At 48.8% G+C, this 18442-nt stretch overlaps 3 protein-coding genes across 3 annotated transcripts; 1 reads left to right on the top strand and 2 right to left on the bottom strand.

Moving 5' to 3' along the window:
• The first annotated feature begins 119 nt into the window (after positions 1 to 119).
• Positions 120 to 9626, top strand: LOC144198238 (protocadherin-16-like). Its single transcript, XM_077719150.1, has 11 exons — positions 120 to 216; positions 300 to 838; positions 927 to 1194; positions 1418 to 1594; positions 1679 to 1910; positions 2284 to 2520; positions 3319 to 4116; positions 4218 to 4393; positions 4537 to 4654; positions 4727 to 4887; positions 7063 to 9626. Exons 2-11 carry the CDS (start codon positions 315 to 317, stop codon positions 9319 to 9321), a joined length of 4950 nt encoding a protein of 1649 aa, XP_077575276.1. The 5' UTR covers positions 120 to 216; positions 300 to 314; the 3' UTR covers positions 9322 to 9626.
• A 165-nt stretch (positions 9627 to 9791) lies between these two features.
• Positions 9792 to 14127, bottom strand: cpe (carboxypeptidase E). Its single transcript, XM_077719259.1, has 9 exons — positions 13779 to 14127; positions 11972 to 12168; positions 11739 to 11906; positions 11477 to 11594; positions 11231 to 11413; positions 10928 to 11067; positions 10671 to 10770; positions 10487 to 10605; positions 9792 to 10295 (listed from the first exon to the last, which is right to left on the bottom strand). The coding sequence occupies exons 1-9, from the start codon at positions 13999 to 14001 to the stop codon at positions 10197 to 10199; spliced, it is 1347 nt and encodes a 448-aa protein (XP_077575385.1). The 5' UTR covers positions 14002 to 14127; the 3' UTR covers positions 9792 to 10196.
• Positions 14128 to 14479: 352 nt separating this feature from the next.
• On the bottom strand, positions 14480 to 17196 carry msmo1 (methylsterol monooxygenase 1). Its single transcript, XM_077719727.1, has 6 exons — positions 17127 to 17196; positions 16161 to 16417; positions 15946 to 16094; positions 15542 to 15668; positions 15320 to 15474; positions 14480 to 15232 (listed from the first exon to the last, which is right to left on the bottom strand). The coding sequence occupies exons 2-6, from the start codon at positions 16413 to 16415 to the stop codon at positions 15040 to 15042; spliced, it is 879 nt and encodes a 292-aa protein (XP_077575853.1). The 5' UTR covers positions 16416 to 16417; positions 17127 to 17196; the 3' UTR covers positions 14480 to 15039.
• Positions 17197 to 18442: the final 1246 nt, after the last annotated feature.

Genomic DNA, 18442 nt, shown 5'->3' with positions numbered 1-18442 from the left:
GACAACGCGCCCGCCTTCCGGCCACGGCGGTACGCCGCGTCCGTGCCGGAGAACGCCACGGTGGGGACGTCGGTGTGCCGGGTGGGCGCCGACGACCCGGACGAGGGCGACAACGGCAGGGTGGGATTTAGCGTGGAAGGACGCCAAGACTTCTTCTCTGTGGACCAGACCAGCGGTGTGCTTTACCTCAACCGGCCGCTGGACTTTGAAACGCAGGTAAATATATATTTAGATTTTTTGTCAGAAATAATATACAAGGAATCCTTTTTGGAGACAATAACGTTCTCTTTTCCCGACAGTCTTTCCACGAAGTGATGGTCACGGCCCACGACTTTGGCGTCCCGCCCGAGTCCAGCGCCACCTTGATCCTGGTGACGGTGGAGAACGTCAACGACAACGCCCCCCTGGTGGACGTGCTCTTTCTGGGCGAGAGCGGCCGGGTCTCCGAGGCGGCCGAGCCGGGAGACTACGTGGCCCGGATTTCCGTCTCCGACCCGGACGACCCCGAGGCGACGCCGGACGTCCGCCTCGAGGGCGGCGACGGCCAGTTCCTACTGGAGCGTGCCGACCGTTCCGTCTACGTCTTGCGCGTGGCCGGCGGGCTGGACAGGGAGGAGAAAGACTTGTACAGCCTAAAGATCCTGGCTCGAGATGTTGGGACTCCGCCCCTCGCCGCAGAGGCGCTCATCCCACTGCGGGTGACGGACGTCAATGATTGCGCCCCATATTTCGAGGAGGACCAGCTCCGGGTTCGAGTCTCCGAAGACCTCCCCGTGGGCGCCTCTGTCCTCCAGGTGGAGGCCCGGGACTCGGACTTGGGGGTCAACGCCCAGCTCAGGTAAGGCCGCCATCTTACGTGGGTATTTTTCTTCTTCTCCTACAAGTTAAGTGAACTCAAGTTAAGAAAATGCTCCCCTAATGTTCAGCTACTCCATCTTGGAATCGGAGTGCCCAGTGCGTGTGGACGGCGAGAGCGGACTGGTCACCACGGCGGCGCTCCTGGACCGGGACCGAGGTCCCGACACGTGCCGTTTCTTGGTGGCGGCGCGAGATAGCGGCAGGCCGGCTCGGTCGGCCAGCGTGGCCGTCACCCTGCTGCTGATCGACGTCAACGATAACCCACCCGCTTTCCGCCAGAGTCTCTACCGGGCCTCCGTGACGGAGCACGCCGCCCCCGGGACCTGTTTCTCGCAAGTACGCCACACCATTTGCTAGCATCACCCGGCTAATGCAAGGGTTGGCGGGCCACATTAACGTCAACTTGATTTCACCATTTCAGATATAATATGTAATTTTTTTTTTTAATAAATTGATTAAAATCCCTGAATATTCCGTTTTTATAGATCTAAAACAATGTTTATTTGAGCTTTTTTAAATGGATAATGTACTAACTGACCTTTTGCCCGTCGTATCGTAGGTCACAGCTGACGACGCCGACACCCCCGAGTTTGCCATTCTGGTGTACTCACTTCCCGAGGAGGAGGCGGGCCTCTTCCGTGTGGACCCGCAAAGTGGACGCCTCTGCGTCTCTGGGGACATTGACCGAGACGGTGGGAGGAGCGTCCGCCAAGTCCTGGTCCGAGCGCAGGATCCGGTGAGTACGACTCTTTTTTTCAACTCTTTCCTTTGACTCTATTGGTCACGCTTGATTTGGGGGTACATGTTATTGGATCCACAGGGAGGACTTCAGGCCCATGCGTGGGTGCGCGTTGAGATCCGAGACCTCAACGACAACGCGCCAGAATTCCAGCCCGAGCGCTACGCCGCCGCCGTGGGCTCCCACGCAACGCCCGGCGTGGAGATCCTGGCGGTGAGCGCTTCGGATGCCGACGACGGCGCCTTTGGCCGCGTGGCCTACCGCCTGCTGCCTGGCGACCACTCGCATCTCTTTGCCCTCGATGAGCAAACAGGTAAGGTAGCACTATAATAGAAAGAATTTTTTTTCTATTTTGTCAAAATATGTATATTCATTTGTTTGAATTCAAAATTATTTTTCTTTAAAATGACTTTTTTTTTAAATTCATCTTCTGTAAGGTTCGCAAGGGGTGCTAGAGCCCAACATTTTTTTTGTATATCACAAAATAAAAAACGAGGAACTTATTTTTTTTATTTTTGACGGTATGTTACATTTTTTGCAGAAGAGGTTCACGGGGGGTGCTGGAGCCTAACACATTTTTTTGATATCACAAAACAAAAACGAGGAACCATTTTCTTTTAATTTTCAGATATGTCAAATTTTTGCAGAAAATTGTTTACTTTTTTTAACTTGTGCGTCCCCTACAGGAACGCTGTACCTAACGTCCTCGCTGAGCCACCTGGATTCGACCAGCATCGAGCTAACCGTAGCGGGGCGCGACGCCGGCGGTCTGCGCTCGTCCCGCCCGGCCCAGGTGACCGTCGACGTCTTGTCCGGCGGCCACGCCCCGCCCACATTCCGCAAGCCCCGCTACGCCTTCGCCGTGGCGGCGGACACCCCGGCGGGCGCTGCCGTGGGCTCCATGCGGGCCCTCAACGCGCCAGGTACGCCATCATTGACTCAAGTTTCCTCCAAAATGGTCGCCTACAAACAACTTTTGCATGTAGAAATCGTCCAATTGTGCGCTGTCCAAGGGTGAGCATCAAGGATTGGATGTCATCATTCGATCTGTTTGTCTTGTTTGCAGACGTTGTCAATCCGACAGGCTGCTTCTAAATCTCATTTCAATTTAATTCCCCTTAATTCGATCGAGCGATGACAAACAAAGTGCTGATAAATTTGTGTGCGAGAGATCAAAGGCAATCGCGGAGCTTAAAAGCAAGCGACTGGTCGCCACCTCGTTAATTAATGGATTAAAACGTCCAACAGAATCAAGGCGTCTGTAATCTTGTAAGAAGGTGACGCGACAGACGCTTAATTCCAAGGGATTAATTCCACTTGGTTGACTTTTTGTCTGGCACGTTCGGGAGAAAAAAAAGTAGCGATATCCCTTCTACTGTAATTTTAAATGAAAGAATCATGAATGTAATCCATTTGAATAAGAAACTTCAACGTAAATGCATTGACTTCAATGGGAAAGTTGCCCCTACCAATATGGCCGCCCAGAAGCTCTTTTCATGCCTAGCATGCTTATTTTTGGAATTTGGGAGGAATGCAGAGACCTTGGAGTAAACCCAACCAAGCCTAGGGAGAACATGCAAACTCCACCCAGTGAAGACCAACCTGGCATCGAACCCACGACCCCAGAACTGCCAGCCCTATGCGCTAACCACATTTTGTATTTGATGGCAGGTTTTGGAGGACGACTTGGAAATCTTATTCTTTGTTTTTGATCTTGACAGATTGCACGGAACCCGTGTCCTACCGCATCGCCTCGGGCGACCCGCGGGGTCTGTTTGCCGTGGACGCCGCGTCGGGCCTGATCACCACGGCCAAAGACCTGGAGCGCCGGGCGTCGCCTTACGTCCTGCTCTACGTCCAGGCTTACACACAGTCTTCCACGGTCTTCGGCGAGGCGCGGGTCCAAATTGACGTGGAGGACACGCGACGGGATGCCGTCCGACCGTCCTGGAGCACACCGCTGGGCGTCCAATCGGAAACGGCGATGATAAACATTACGACGTTGCTGGAAATCAGCGGCCCGGATGGCGAAGAACTACCCCTGAGCGCCGCCCTCACCTCGGAGACGCCTTTCTACCGGGCGCAAATCGCCGAAGACGCCGTCCGGAACTCCGCCCTACTCCGACTGAACGTCCGCGGGGGTGCCGGAGACGTCCCGCTATACTCCCTAGTGGCGGAGGCGGGCTCCCCGCCACTCCCTTTCCGGATCCACCCCCGAAGCGGACAACTATATCTCGCAGACGAGCTAGACTACGAGCGGGAATCGACGTACCGCTTCCGAGCGGTGGCCACGGCGGGTGGTGCCCTGGCGGTGGCGGCCGTGGAGGTCTCCGTGGTGGACGTCAACGATAACCCGCCCATTTTCAGTGGGGTGGCGTACTTTGCTGCGTGGAGGGAGGGGCCTGACGCGGGGTTGGCGACACGGGTGGTGGCCAGCGACCGGGACGCCGGGGAAAATGGCCGCCTGTCGTATACCCTGCTTTCGGGCGAGAAGTTCTTCCGCATTCACCCAGAAACGGGTAACTAAGGTTTACAAGTGATGACAATGTTGAAAGATGGCGAGATCTCATTGGTCAGTGAGGTTTTTTTTTAACGTATTTTGTGGTTCCATGTTTCGCAGGCGAGATCTTTAGTTGGGTGGAGTTGGACCGGGAGCAGAAAAGCCAGCACATGTTGGAGGTCACGGTCAGCGACAGGGGTCACCCACGACGCAACGCCACCACCCGCGTCCACGTCCTGGTCGCCGACGTCAACGACAACCCGCCGCGTTTCGTGCACCGGGAGCGCCACGTTCAGGTGAAAGCTCATAAAATGGGACAAATTCAAGACACAAAGTCGGCACTCATGATTGACTTTTTCAGGCCACACAAAATAATGCGCCGGGCCAGATTTGGCCCCCGAGCCGCCACTTTGACACAGGTGAAAATCAAAATTTCAAGGCAATTCTTTATTTGCAGATATCTTCTGGAATTCCGACGGGATCCTTGGTCACAAATGTATTTGCCAAAGATGCGGACGCGGGAGAAAATGGAACCGTCACGTATACGTTGCAGAGCGGTGAGTGGACGTCCAAACCCGTCCAAAGCGGGAGGATTGGCAGTAAACTGACTAAGCTCTCTGTTGGCGCAGGGGGTCGACTTCCACCGCATTTCGAGATTGATGCCGAAAGCGGCGACGTCAGGACCACGTCGCGTTTCGGAAACGGCGGCGAGGAGACTTATGTCCTGCGGGTCACGGCCAGGGACGGCGGGTCGCCGCCGTTGGAGGACACGGCGTTCATTCACTTGCAGGTACGTTGTGTGGCGAGGACGCCGCCGCCGTGTCTCCAAAACAAAGAGGTGTGTCCGGAATTAAGGCAAAACAATCACACCATTTGTTACAGAAAATATCTGTGACTGGACGTTTGGTCCCCCGGACGTTTGGTCCCCCGGACGTTTGGTCCCCCGGACGTTCGAAACCAGCTCTCAAAATTATATTCATGAGAGAGTATAATATCTAAAGTACTATTGAAACTAGCTCTGAAAATTATATTACAACAGTATATTCGTACCAAAACACTGGCGATCAAAAGACCGAACATCAAAATATCTCATCTCAGATTTCAACATTTTACAATTTAATAAATCCTTGAAATATGAACATGAATTGGTCTATGTGGAATATCTTACTGTCTAACTGGGTCAATTATGACTAGCAGCCAATGGCGGTCTGTGAATTTTCTAGTGATGCTACATGAAAAAAAACCTTCCATAATAACCAATCAGGGCAATACAATACATATATCACAACTTTGTGTATGAAGTGTAGCCAATTTGTGGCCTAGAGGTTAACTCACTGGACTCCTGTGTGGGAGACCTGGGTTCAAGTCCTGGTTGAGACACATTTTCCCTTATTTGTTTTTATGTATTTGTAGTGAAGAGTACTAAGTACTACTCCCTGAGTGCCAAGTCTTCAAACTTTACTAAACTCGTTTTTTACAAAAACAAGTCTTACCATAAAGTACTAAGTATTATCTGGGAGTGAAAAGAGGCAAAACAACAAATACCAATATCTCATTCTGTGGAGTGGTGGCCCAGTGGATAAGTCATCAGTTTCCCACTTCTTTGGTCTTGGGTTCAAATCCAAGTGCTTCCAAAGATTTTCCCAATATTATTCAGGTAAATGAAAGAGACAAAAGTATAAGTACTATTGCCTAATCCCACGGTGTGGTGGCCCAGTGGATGAGTCTTCAGTCCTCCACATCTGTGGTCTTTGGTTCGAATCCTAGAACATGCAAAGATTTTCCCAATATTATTCAGGTAAATGAATAAGGTAAAAGTAAAAGTACTACTGCTTTCTCCCACAGGGTGGTGGCCCAGTGGCTAAGTCATCAGTCTCCCACATCTGTGGTTGTTGGTTCAAATCCCAGTGCAGGCAAAGATTTTCCCAATATTATTCAGTTAAAAGAATAAGTTCTGATGCCTAAGTGTTTAAATGTATAAGTGTATAAGTATTGAGTGGTGGATGAAACATTTTGTCAAAAAATGACTAAGTGTTTCGCCCCATTTCCTGGGATAAAACGTTTCAACACCCTTGTATAAGTGGGGCACGAGTTGGTGTTGTGGGTTGCACACTCGCCTTTGCACCGAGAGAACGTGAGTTCGCTTCCCGGTGTCGGCGGTTCACTGACCAAGCAAGCGGTCGAGGGTCGGCCGGAGGCCGACCCGAGAACGCCTTTCGCACAGACAGGTCCATCAAGTGTCTTCCGAACTGCCGAAGGCAGTTCGGAATATAACCTTTTACTGAAAAGTATGACTAAGTGTTTTATATAAATTAAAAAGTTTTTCTTTTTTTTTCTTCTTCTTCTTCTTATTCCATTGACCAATTCTTTTTTCCAAGTATTTTCAGCCAAACGACAGCAGCGGGAATCGAACTCAGGTCTCCCACACGGGAGTCCTGTGATCTAACCTCTGCGCCAACCAAGTGACTACTCTTTTCCTTGTAATCATTTGAGAATTTATAGAAGAAGTCCACAGAAACAACAAAGTGAAAAAGTGTCCGAACTGGGAATCGAACCCAGGTCTCCCACATGGGAGTCCAGTGAGTTATCCTCTAGGCCACAAATCGGCTACTTTCCAATGTCATTATTGGAATATGTTGACTACAAAGAAACATTTAAGGGAAAATACTTCCCGACCGGGATTCGAACCCCAGTCTCCCAGGTGGGAGTTGGATGAGTTAACCACTACGCCACAATTTGGCTACACTTTCCTCTGTTATCATTGGAATATCTTGACTACAAATGAAGCAGAACAGACAATTTGGAATAATTTTAATAAGTATTGATGGACAAAATATAATATATATATGATTGGGATATTTTCAGGTCAGCAGAGAAGGCCTTGAAGGTCCTGACAATACACCACTGCTAGCAGCTAATGGATTAAATGCGCATCCCCATCTTACTTCTTTGTTTCCGTGTTCAGGTGTCCGAGGAGGATCAAGCCTCCCCGTCTGCGCCGAGACGTCTAGAGGTCCAAGAAGACGCCCCACCTGGGACAGTAATCACTTCAATGGCCGTCTCCACTCTGGGAGACAATGTGGACTACTTCGTCCTGGGGGATGACGGCGACTCGCCCTTTGGCCTGGACTCCCGCTCAGGCCACATCTATGTCCGGCAGCCCCTGGACTACGAGGCGGCCCCCTTCCAGTCCTTGGTGGTGCTGGCCGAGGACCAAGTGGGCCACAACATCACGCTGAGGGTGCTGGTGACGGTAGAAGACGCCAACGATCACGCGCCACGTTTCCCCGACAACTTGGTGACCTTTGCCCTGAGAGCCGATGCCCCATTTGGCTCACTGGCGTTTGTCTTTTGCGCCAGTGACGAGGACGCCTCGTACCTCGCTGGTTCCTTGCGCTACTCTGTGGACTCGCCTCCAGGGTTCCCCTTCCACTTGGACCCACGGAATGGAAAACTGACAGTGGCGGCGCCATTGGACCGGTTGACCTACATCTTCACGGTGACAGCCAGCGACCAATCGGAAAGACAGCGAGAGGCCTCGGTGACGGCCAAGGTCTTTCTACTGGACGTGGATCGTCGGTTCGCCGCCATCGATGTGGACCAAGGTGAATTTGAGACGTCCTACAAACAGAAAATTGAGAAGTTGCCAGTGTTTGGAAATGCGGAATATCGCGTCTGGGTGGCGGAAAATGCCCCCGCCGGCACCTCCGTGGCGTGGGTCGGCGCCAGCGACCCAGCCGAAGGACTCCGCTATGACATCGTCTCTGGCGATGGTGGAGGACTCTTCCTGATGGACCCCGTCTCTGGCGTTTTGACACTCCGTGCTCCACTGGACTACGAGGAAGAGTCGGAATACATCTTGACGGTCCGGGCATGTGATGGCGAAGATCCTTGGGATGCAAGAAACATGGCGTTTGCTACCATTTTTGTGGAAGTATCAGATGAGAATGACCACAGTCCACACTTTGCCTCCTCCAACTATAACTGCTCCGTCTCGGAGAACCTCCCCTCGTCCACGTTGGTCTGCTCGGTCCGAGCAGCAGACGGAGATGGCGGCGCTTACGGACGATTAACTTACTCTGTCCTGTCCTCTTGTTCCCAAGACTGGGGCGAGTCGCCCTTGTCCCTAGACCCCCGGTCTGGGGTCATCCGTACACGCCGGTCCTTGGACTACGAGCGGCAACGTGAGTATTGCCTGTTGATAGAAGCCCGGGACGCAGGGGACCAGACGGCCACGGTCCAGGTCCACGTTTACGTCAAGGGAACGGACGAGTTTGACCCCGTCTTCTCCCGAGAGCGCTACCGCTTCTTCTTACAGGAAGACAACGAGTCCGGTCTGGCCGTCGGCTTCGTGACGGCGCTGGATCGAGACGAAGGCGCCGACGGGGATGTGGAGTACTCACTCTCGGAGCCTTCGCCGCGTTTCCGGGTGGACAAGACCCTGGGCGCCATCTACGCTTCGGGAGTCGTTGAGATGACCGTGTACGCTGCCAGTCCTCGGGCGGGTTCCAGGAGAGCTTCTTGCCGGGTTTCCGTGGAAATGGCCAGTTGGGTCCACCCGCTGAACGGCCAAGTGCTCGCTATGAGCGTCTCCCTCGCCGCCGTACTCGTGTTCCTGCTGGTCTTCGCCGTTCTGGTCCTCAAGTCCAAACTCAAAGAATCCGCCATCAAAACGACGGGCGCCACAGTGGATCCCCCCAACAAGCACACCACCGTCAACGGTCCCGAAAACCGTCGGACGCCGTCCGACCGCAGCGGCCGAGGCTCGGCGGAGGGCGAGACGGCGGAAGACCAGGAGATCCGAAGGATCAACGATGGTCACTTCCAGGAAAGCCCGGACGCCGTGACGGACGGGAAGGACAAAGACCATCATTCCCCCGCCACCCCGCTCTGGAACCACCTTCTGGACCCGGGACCGGGCTTCCCGGCTTTGGCGGCGGTATTCGCCGACATCGGGAGCCTCCCGGACCGGGCGGGTCCGCCTCCCCTCATCACCTCGGTGGCCCGGCCGGGTTTGCGGAGCGTGGCTCCCCGCCCCCGCTACGCCTACGCCCCTTTGGCCAGGAATACGGGACTAACACCGAGGGCCATGACGCCCACTTTCACCCCTGCGCTGTCGTGGCTGACCTCTAGAAGTCCGGGCCCGCCTCCGCTCGTATCGGAAGGCGGACTGGATTCGGGACCCCCCGCCGCCTCCCTGCTGGAGGCCGAAATACAAGTGTGAGTGAGCAAAGGAAGGAAGGAAGGAAGACGGGAAAAAAAACTGTCATATTCTACTTTTTAAGGGCAAATTCAGGGGCTGTTTTTAGTTCAAAAATAATTTTGGAAAATCTAAGAATATGTTTTTATAAAATGTTAAAAGATTTAAATGTATTAAAGAAATCTGTCAAAATTTGATCTGATATTGACCCAAAAAAATGATAATATTTTGTTTTTCAAGAAGTTTTTTATCTTAAATTAATTTTAAGATTTTTTTTAGATGACATTTATGACCTTCATTTTTCGGGGTGGGCGTGTCTAAGGTTACTTGTTATTTTTATACAAATTTATGGAGTTTGTTTTAAAGTTTGTATCTGTAGTATTGAATTTTTTAATTGTTTGATATTTTCAATGTTAAAAAGACTTTTGTATCATCCTTTGATTTATTTTAAAGACTGAATAAAAATACTGAGAAATTAACAGACTGGCACTCAATTTGACAACATAAAGACGGATTTTTAAGCATTATTAGTGAATCATTTTCACAATTACATCCATTGTTGCACATTCCTCCACACCAAGAAATATTTCAAATTCACGTTCAAATGGAAAGAAGATCCCAATTTACATAAATTCCCCTCCTTTGGATCCAAAAAATGTAAAAAACGGAAAAGAAAATGGTGCTTGCTTATACATAGGTGAATAAATAGGTTTCCATATATTTATATATCCATAATGTATACACGTATATTGACGTTGTTATTGTGCCGCAATCCTTTTTTTTTGGCTGCTCGCGGGGGTGCTAGAGACGGTTGCCGTGGTTACCAATCACGATGAACGACGACGACGATGAAGCCAGAAAAGGAAAGAATAAAGAAAGAGTGAAAAGAAAGAGAAGTTTTAAAAGTTGAGCGTCTCGGACATCATCTTCCACCAATCCATCAATTCCTCGCGTTCTTCCTCCTTTCGCTCCGTCAAAGATTCCAGCTCAAAGTCCACCTAAGACACCGCAACACAAAACTCAATCAATTCTTTCAATAAAATATAAAAAAATAAAATAAAAAGGAGATAAAAGTGCAAAGAAATTGGGTTTCAGGCATCTCAGGCTAATTTAGCTTAGCTTTTTGGAGTATTTTTGCTAACAAAAAGCTTCAAAACACTATTGTGAAGGAAGGAAGGTTTTTAGTTACCCTGGTGGCGGGGCTGTGGGCGACGGCCACCTTCTTGATGACGCTCAAGTATCCCGGGGCCGATGCCGCCACTTTGTAGTTACCGGGAGTCAACAGGCGCCAGTAATCGCCGTCTTTGGCTAGAAAAACAGACATGTCAGACATTGACTCGTGCCGTTTGTTGCCGTGGGGATTGGTCACTCACCCGTGGTCACGTCGTGCTCGATGCCCTCCACCGAGATGGTGGCGTTGCTGATTTCGTTGCCCTGCAGGTCTCGCACGAATCCCTTGACGCCGCGGTGAACCTGCGTACAATTTACATGTGTCAAATGTCCCAAATACAGGATAAATGAAAGTTATCTCATCTAATATATGTGATAAAGGAGCAAGGCGGTCTGTCCCAAGATGGCCGTCTTAAGCTCACGCGGTGCAGTTAACTGGGGCACGGATGTTGTCGGTTACCTGATGGATGTAGTTGACCATGGAGTCGCGGTTCTGGTCCCAGTAGCCCTTGAGCGTGTCCTCGGCGGGGAATTTATCGCAGCTCAGTTCCAGCGTGATCTCGAAGCAGTTGCTGCTCAGGTAGTTGAAGTCTTGCATTCCTGTCAAGTAGGCATTTTTAGCAATTAAATAGCTGAACAGACACAATTTCGAACCATTTAAAACCATTCGTGGCTGTGATTCATTAAAAAAAAAGATCATTTTAGCCTTTCATTTAGAAAAGTTTGTTGCGTGTTGTCCGTAGACAGTTAAAATGGCGCTCACCTCCAGGCACACTGTACCAGGCCCCCCCGTTGGTGACGCCGTCCTTGAAGCTGGCGTCGTCGTCGCCCTGACGGCAGGGCGCCCGATTGGGGTCAGACATGACCGGGTTGAACATGGAGTAGGCGGCGGCCAGTGACTTGAAGAGGGCGTCGTCGGGGCTGGCGCTGTATTCGTGGGCCGAGCCTGCCGCACGATGGGATGTCAGTTTGTTCCAGAATACACCATGGCCTCTTTTTGCCCACTCACCACTGCGGGTTTCGTCGTACGGGTAGTTGGCCACCACGTCGCCACCGTGCAGGTTGGCCGACAGGACGAAGGGGATGTCGGCGATCCAGCGGATCACCGCTTTGGTCTCCGGGGCCAGCTGCAAAAATTCATTGTTTAATTCCTTCCTTTCACATTTTTCTCGTGCACTCAGAATGTTATTCTTTTTCTGAACCACTTTGCAGGAGGTGCTGGATCGCATGGAGTGCATTTAGATGCCTAGATGGACATGATGTCTAGCTACCTTGTCATTTTCATCCACAGCCTTCTTCATGTTCTGCAGCAAGTGATTGTTGGCTCCGCCCTCTCGCTCGTTGACATAGGCGATTCGATCCAGGTCGGGGAAGTTGCGGTTCAGGTCCACCCCTTGCGCGTTGGCGCGGCCCACGAACCAGTCCTTGATGTCACCGGACTGAAACAAGGTGAATTTTCCTTTTAATTTAAGGAGGTTTTAGGCAGGGGGCGCCAAAGCCATACCTGCGTGGCGGCCTTCTCGAAGCCGTCGGGGTTCATGGAGGGCATGAGGTGCACCCGGGTGTCGTGGATCAGGTCCACCACCGTCTGGTTGCCTCGCTGGTACTGGTCGCACAGGTACTGGGCCAGGTAGACAATCAGCTCACGTCCCACCGCCTCGTTGCCGTGCATGTTGGCCACGTACTTGAATTCGGGCTCGCCTAAAAAAATAAATAAAAAAGGGGCGGATTTAATTTCACAAGCTGAGTTAATAACAGAGGAGCTAATATTGGATTATATTTGAAATAGTTTCCACCACATCAGAAAATAGAACCGTCATGAGTAAAAGGACATTTTTCGGACATATAAATCTCCACTTAAAGGGTGTTAAAGTGGCGGCCCGGGGGCCAAATGTGGCCCGTCGGATCATTTTAAGCGGCCCAAGAAAGTAAATGAATGCCGACTTTCTGTTCTAGGATCAAATTCAAATGAAGAGTAGAGATGTATATAACATTTCCGCATTTTCCCCCTTTTAAATCAATAATTGTCATTTTTAATCCATTTTTTGCGGTGTTTTTAGTTAAAAAAAATCAATGATCGTGAAGTCAAATTGACGTTAAAGCGGCCCGCAAACCAGGTCTGACACCCTTGACCTTGTCAATTTGAAGGTCAATGCATTGCCATTGCCCCTACCAAGATGGCCACCCTGTACTCATTTTCCATAAGGAACATCCATAAAGTATACATCAATGGGAGCTATTGAGTAAGTAAGTACGTCTTTATGGCCACAGCAGGTGAGTCAACACGGCTCGTCATTATGGTTTCCGTGGCGGCCGGGGCGGGGATGCCGAGTCGCCGTGGAGACCACGAACGACCAGTCATTTTTTCCTTGATGTCATTTAATGCGTCAGACGGAGCCACAAAGTCGAACAACATTAGACACAAATATAAATCAAGCATCTGTATGAAATAAAGCAGCCATTTCATCAATCAATAATCTATTGTGTTGGTCAGGGAGGGCCCTTCTTGTGGAAGCAGAAACGCAAATCCTAAACGAAAGGTTGTCACGTAACAGCACCGGCAGGATACCTGACAGATGGCGGCCTACTAACCGACCCAGGCGAGCCGGCGGGGAGCGCTAAGCCGATCTGTTGCCGCGGTGACGGCTATTTCCGCTCGATGGGGAGTTATGGCCAATCTATTCAAGCCGTTTGCCATCTAAACCAGTTGAAATACGTTAAAAAAAAAGAAATCAAAATGGAAAAAAAACGTAATTTAGGGGGGAAAAGGTCACTTTAAATCAAAATCAAAACAAACCAGGTTGTCATTTGGTTACCAATAGACGTCCATCCGACCCATTTGAAACGTCTGCAGGCTGCCATTCTCCCACTTGGAACGAGTTGGACAGCTAGCACTACCAACAAGCTGATTTATTCCAAATGATTTGAATTTTAATGTCAATGCGTGGACTTCGATGGGAAGGTCCCATCGGGGCGGCCATGTTGGCAAATCTTCTACTTGTGCCGTCAACACCAATGACTACACGATGAATTTAAAGTGGGACGCTCATTCACGTCAAATAGATTGGACATCTCTATGCGTCCATGTCACTTAACGACTATTAAATGTGGAAAAGGAAGATAATTTGAATGAGGGGAGGTCAATGGCGGACCAATTCGTCCCCCGCAGTGCACCTGAGGCGACTGCGAGCATCTTCAGCCCCAAAATGGCGGCTGCCCACCGCGCCTTTCTCGCTCTTTATCTCTCTCTCCCCCTGTCAGTCCATCTGGGTTTTTTTTTCTGCGGATCTCCCTTCCCCCGAGGGACTCACCCGCTTCATGCTTGCCAGGATTGTCGGACATCTCCAGGACAAGGAGCTCGCGGCCCTCGAAGCTCTCTCCGACGGTGTAGATGCGCGTGATGGTGGGGCACTGCAGCCACACGGACACCAGCGCCTTCCGCAGCTCGTCGTAGCGGTGGTATTCATACGAGACATCGTCCGCCGATGACAGGGCCACGAAGGCCAGCAGCAGTAACGCGATCTTGACGCCCATCGTCGGTGGATGCGACAACAAGAATCAGACGAAGAACGTGGGAAGGACGCCTACTCCAAAGCGTCTCTGTCCTCTTAGGGATGCGAATGCGTACACCTGAGCGGGGAGGGGTCAAGTGCACGGAAACTGGAGGCGCACGTCCGGTTTGGTTTCAAAATAAAAGAACTAGTGTGCGCCACACGGTCTTCAATTCCGGTCTTTTTTTGCCACGTTTCCAACACAGCTGATTCTAATTACGAAGCTAATTATGGGGATTTGGGACAGCTTGTCGAGGAGTTGATAGTTTAATTCAGGCATGTTGGAGGAGGGAGAAAGGGGAAAAACACCGGATGTGTTACTCACTTCCTGTTTGCTGACTTGACGCTGCGGTGCGGTGCATGTGCGCGTGCGTGTGTCAGTCGTGTCTATCCCCTTCCCCAGTGCAGCAAAACTTAAGATAGTGTTTTGTAATGTTGTACTTTACATTAAGAGAAGGTACTATAGTCATAAAATAATTTTATTTATAAAAACGGCAAACATTTTTCATTACAACTAAAATATAAACGTTGAATTATATATTTTTCCATTTAAAGGCAGAATAAAATGAATTAAAAAAGTAAATATGTACTCTTATTCAGTAGGCTTCGAGCTTTTGTTTACTAAGTGCTAAAATATTATATATAAGATTGATTTTCTTTCGCAAGTCATAAAAGATAGTGGTGGGCTCAGAATAGTAGTTTGATGCTCATTCACTGCCATTGACGACAGTAAAAGAGAGATAGGGGGTACCTTTGGCGCCATCTAGTGTCGTTGCACTCAGTTCCAATGGATTGGACGTCGCTCCCAGTCAATGGTAATCAACGAGTTCATCCGTATTTCCCAAGTAATTGAACAGCTTGGAATACGTATGTACTTTCTCCTTTGTATTTAAGGCAGTCACAAGGAATGCGGAAAAAGGCTTACTTTGGCGCCGCCTGGTGGCGCCTTTGGGTCGAACGACCGGCCAGGAAAGAAAGGAGGCAAAAAGAGCGACGAAATGGGCAGGTATTTGCGTCCTTTTCACTGCATCTTCTTATCGCCTTCCTTTTGGGTGACGTACTTGTTGAACTGGTGGTCGGTCTTGAAGATTTTGTCCCACCAGGTGAAGGTGGACGAGTAGTTGCCCACAAAGTTCATGTGGTGGAAGTCGTGGAAGCGGGAGCCGGCGTAGAATGGCACCAGGTGGAGGGGGTTCAGCGGGATGTCGTAGCCGCTGCATTTGCACATACAAAAGTCATTATTTTTTCTCCCAATAGTAAAATATTTCATTTTATGGAAAATGATGCAGATTTATGCTAACCTGTGCACGTCGATGGTCTCCAGAAGTCGCACGGCCACCCAAGCCCAGAGGAAGAAGACATGGTCGCAGAAGATGAGGATGCCGATGAAGAAGCCGGCGCCCAGGATCAGGGTCTCTGCGGGGTGGGCGTACTCAGCCTGCATGCCAAATGGCGCCTGAAAAGTCGCCGCCGTTTAGTCAGGCCGCCTCTCTCGCTCATCCGTGTGCGTGCTCTGGACTTACCGTGAACTCGTGGTGGACTTTGTGGATGTACTTGTAGATCCTGCGGTGGTGGAGGAGGCGGTGGAGGAAGTAGTGCCAGGCGTCTTCCACCACGGCGCAGCCCAGACAGCGAGCCACCAAGAAGGGCCTGGAAAGGAAACACACAAGCCTTTTTATTGTCATCATACACAGCTACGTATAACAAAATTGCTGAGGGACTCCAGCAAAATATTTTTTTAAAAACTAAATAAAATTTATAAATTTAATATACATCTATAGTCTTCATTTGAATTTGATCCTAAAACAGAAAGTCGGCACTCATCATTGACTTTCCCGGGCCGCACAAAATGATGCGGCGGGCCAGATTTGGGCCGCGGGCCGCCACTTTGACACCAGTCCATTACACATAAGGCGCGCCAACTCACCACCTGGGCATTGACTCCCAGTCGTAAGGGATGTCAAAGAACTTGGTGAAGTAGTAAGTGCCGCAGATGAGTGGCAGTTGGATGAAGAAGTGGTTAAAGAGCAACATCTTCAAGCAACGCCATTGCTTCTCCATGGTTTCTGGTTTGTCCTGCACGCACAAAAAACACATTCTCAAAATCTGAGCGGAAAAATGGACGAGAAGGAGAAGGCTGACCTGCTGGATTTTGTACTTGCGCATGAAGGGCATGAACTGGAAGAGGAAAGCCGGCAGACAGAAGAGGAAGTAGATGAGCTCGTGAACCAGGAGGGAACCCCAAGTGGCGATCTGGAACTCGGTATAGTTTTCCAACATGTGGACCCAGGCCCGCTTGAGGGGGGGCTGCAAAGGGTTGGCCGGCAACAGGCCGTCCAAGTACTCCGCCGCCAGCGAGGCCGAGCTCAAGATGGTCGCCGTGCCGTTCGCCTCCATCACTGCTGCTGCTGCCAACATTTGGAATTTGATCAGTACGCAAACAGGGGTTGACTCATTAAAAAGACAAGATGTCCAATTCATTTAAAGCGGGAGAGTGGTGTTGACTCATTTTACAGGGATTGGACGTCATTATACATTAATGACACAATGAACCTTTAAAAAAGAAAACTGTTACCTCATTGAAAAATGTAAATAAAAAGGACATAGGGGACTATTAAATAAAACAAGTTTTATAAAATTCAATCTTATATATATCTAACATAAATTAAAACATACACCAAGTGCTTAATTTACGTCATTAAAAAAAACATGGTTTTTAGTTTAGTGAAGTACAATTACTACAATTTAAAAATTTGAATGAATGATTACTTAACATAAAATTTAGGCCCGGACCCTAACGGAACCATTACATAACACGCAAGCGGGATTTTTAACATCATTTTTGACATCACTACCGCAACTTTTAAATACTTTTTAACAATTCGTCGAGTATTTGGACCCGAAATACTTCAAAAACGAGTTTTTTATGACACATACACGAAATGCAATGCTTTAGTACCTTCCAGTTGAACCTTAGTCGTGCATTATATCCCAAAACAAGCCTATTGGTGTACCTATTTTGCGTTTATTTTATTTTAATTGAAAGTAGACCGTTAAAAAGTTAAGCTAACTGTACGTATGCTAGCATGGAGAGAAGCTAGTACTTACCTAAACGCGTACTGTGTGTGTGTGTGCGGGTGAGCGAACTACCTGCCGCGGTCAAGTAGCTGAGGGAGCTATCTTCTGATTGGGCGGCGCGAAAAGCAGAGTGACGTCGCGTGAGAGACAGCGCCTCTGATTGGACATCTGCATGAAGCGATGATAGTGAGATCCGGAATCTCCACGGCAACAGCAAATCAGAAGCCGAGCACGTCTTTCGTACGTGACAAGGAGGTGCCGCCTTCATACACACTTATTGGACCAAAAAATATATTATGTATACTAAATACACAGTCGTACACGTATATTCTAAGGATTACATACAACCAAAAGGATAGAAAGAAAATAAAACTTGAATGAAAACACCATTTTATTCAGAAGAGCTTGTTTTTGGGGTTAACATTTCAACATACGTATTTGAATTACTATTATGAACACAACTTTTATCAGGTATAGCATGTTTGTTGAAGATAAATTGCTTTAAAAAAGACTAATTTTCTTAAGGAAACGTTGGAAAAACAGCCATACTGTGCAGCCATATTGGTCTGGGCCACATTCCTGGCAATATTAATTCATTGGCATTAATATCTACTCATAAATATCAACTTATTTCTCATGAGAGAATTTGATGACTAAATGGTTCAATTTCCACTAAAAAGGAGTCAATGTTCGTCAACAACGATTTTTCAAAGTGTGTGGACAGCTTTACACGTCCAATGAGTTGCAGAGACAAAAAACAACAACAAAAAAGCACAAGACAATACATTGAAATAGTTTACTGATTTGGCAAAAGAGTTTAAAAACATCACAGCTTTTTTTCTTGTTTTATGGTCAATACAAGAAGCGTACGGACTATAATGAGCACTCTACAAAACACGTAGCTTCAAAACACGTCCAAAGACACCAAGCCTACGAGACGTTTTGACAAAAAAAAAAAAAAACAAGTTGGCACCAGCCTGCAAAAAAGTTTGGTCGCTTTCCGGAACCGGAGAAAAAAAGCGGCACATTCGTCGGACGTCGCTTTGGAGGCGGAGTCTGTTGGCCAGACGAAATAGGCCGCATGCGATGCCCGTTTTGGACAAAAAAAAACGGGGGAAAAAGCGAGCAAACGTGCGTCTTTTGTCAAAAATGTCTCCAAACTTAACAAATATACATCAAAATGCATTGAGGGAATACATAAGTGCATAAAAATAATAATTATACATATGAACAGAGAGACGATAGAAATTAAGCTGAAAAATACAATAAAAAATGCCAAAAATTAAATAAATATAAAGTTAAATTAAAGACATTTTTAAATTAAAACTATTTAAAATAAAAAAATA

Source organism: Stigmatopora nigra, chromosome 6 (assembly GCF_051989575.1).
Source record: "Stigmatopora nigra isolate UIUO_SnigA chromosome 6, RoL_Snig_1.1, whole genome shotgun sequence".
NCBI classification, from domain to species: domain Eukaryota; kingdom Metazoa; phylum Chordata; class Actinopteri; order Syngnathiformes; family Syngnathidae; genus Stigmatopora; species Stigmatopora nigra.
This window is presented reverse-complemented; position numbering and strand designations above follow the sequence as displayed.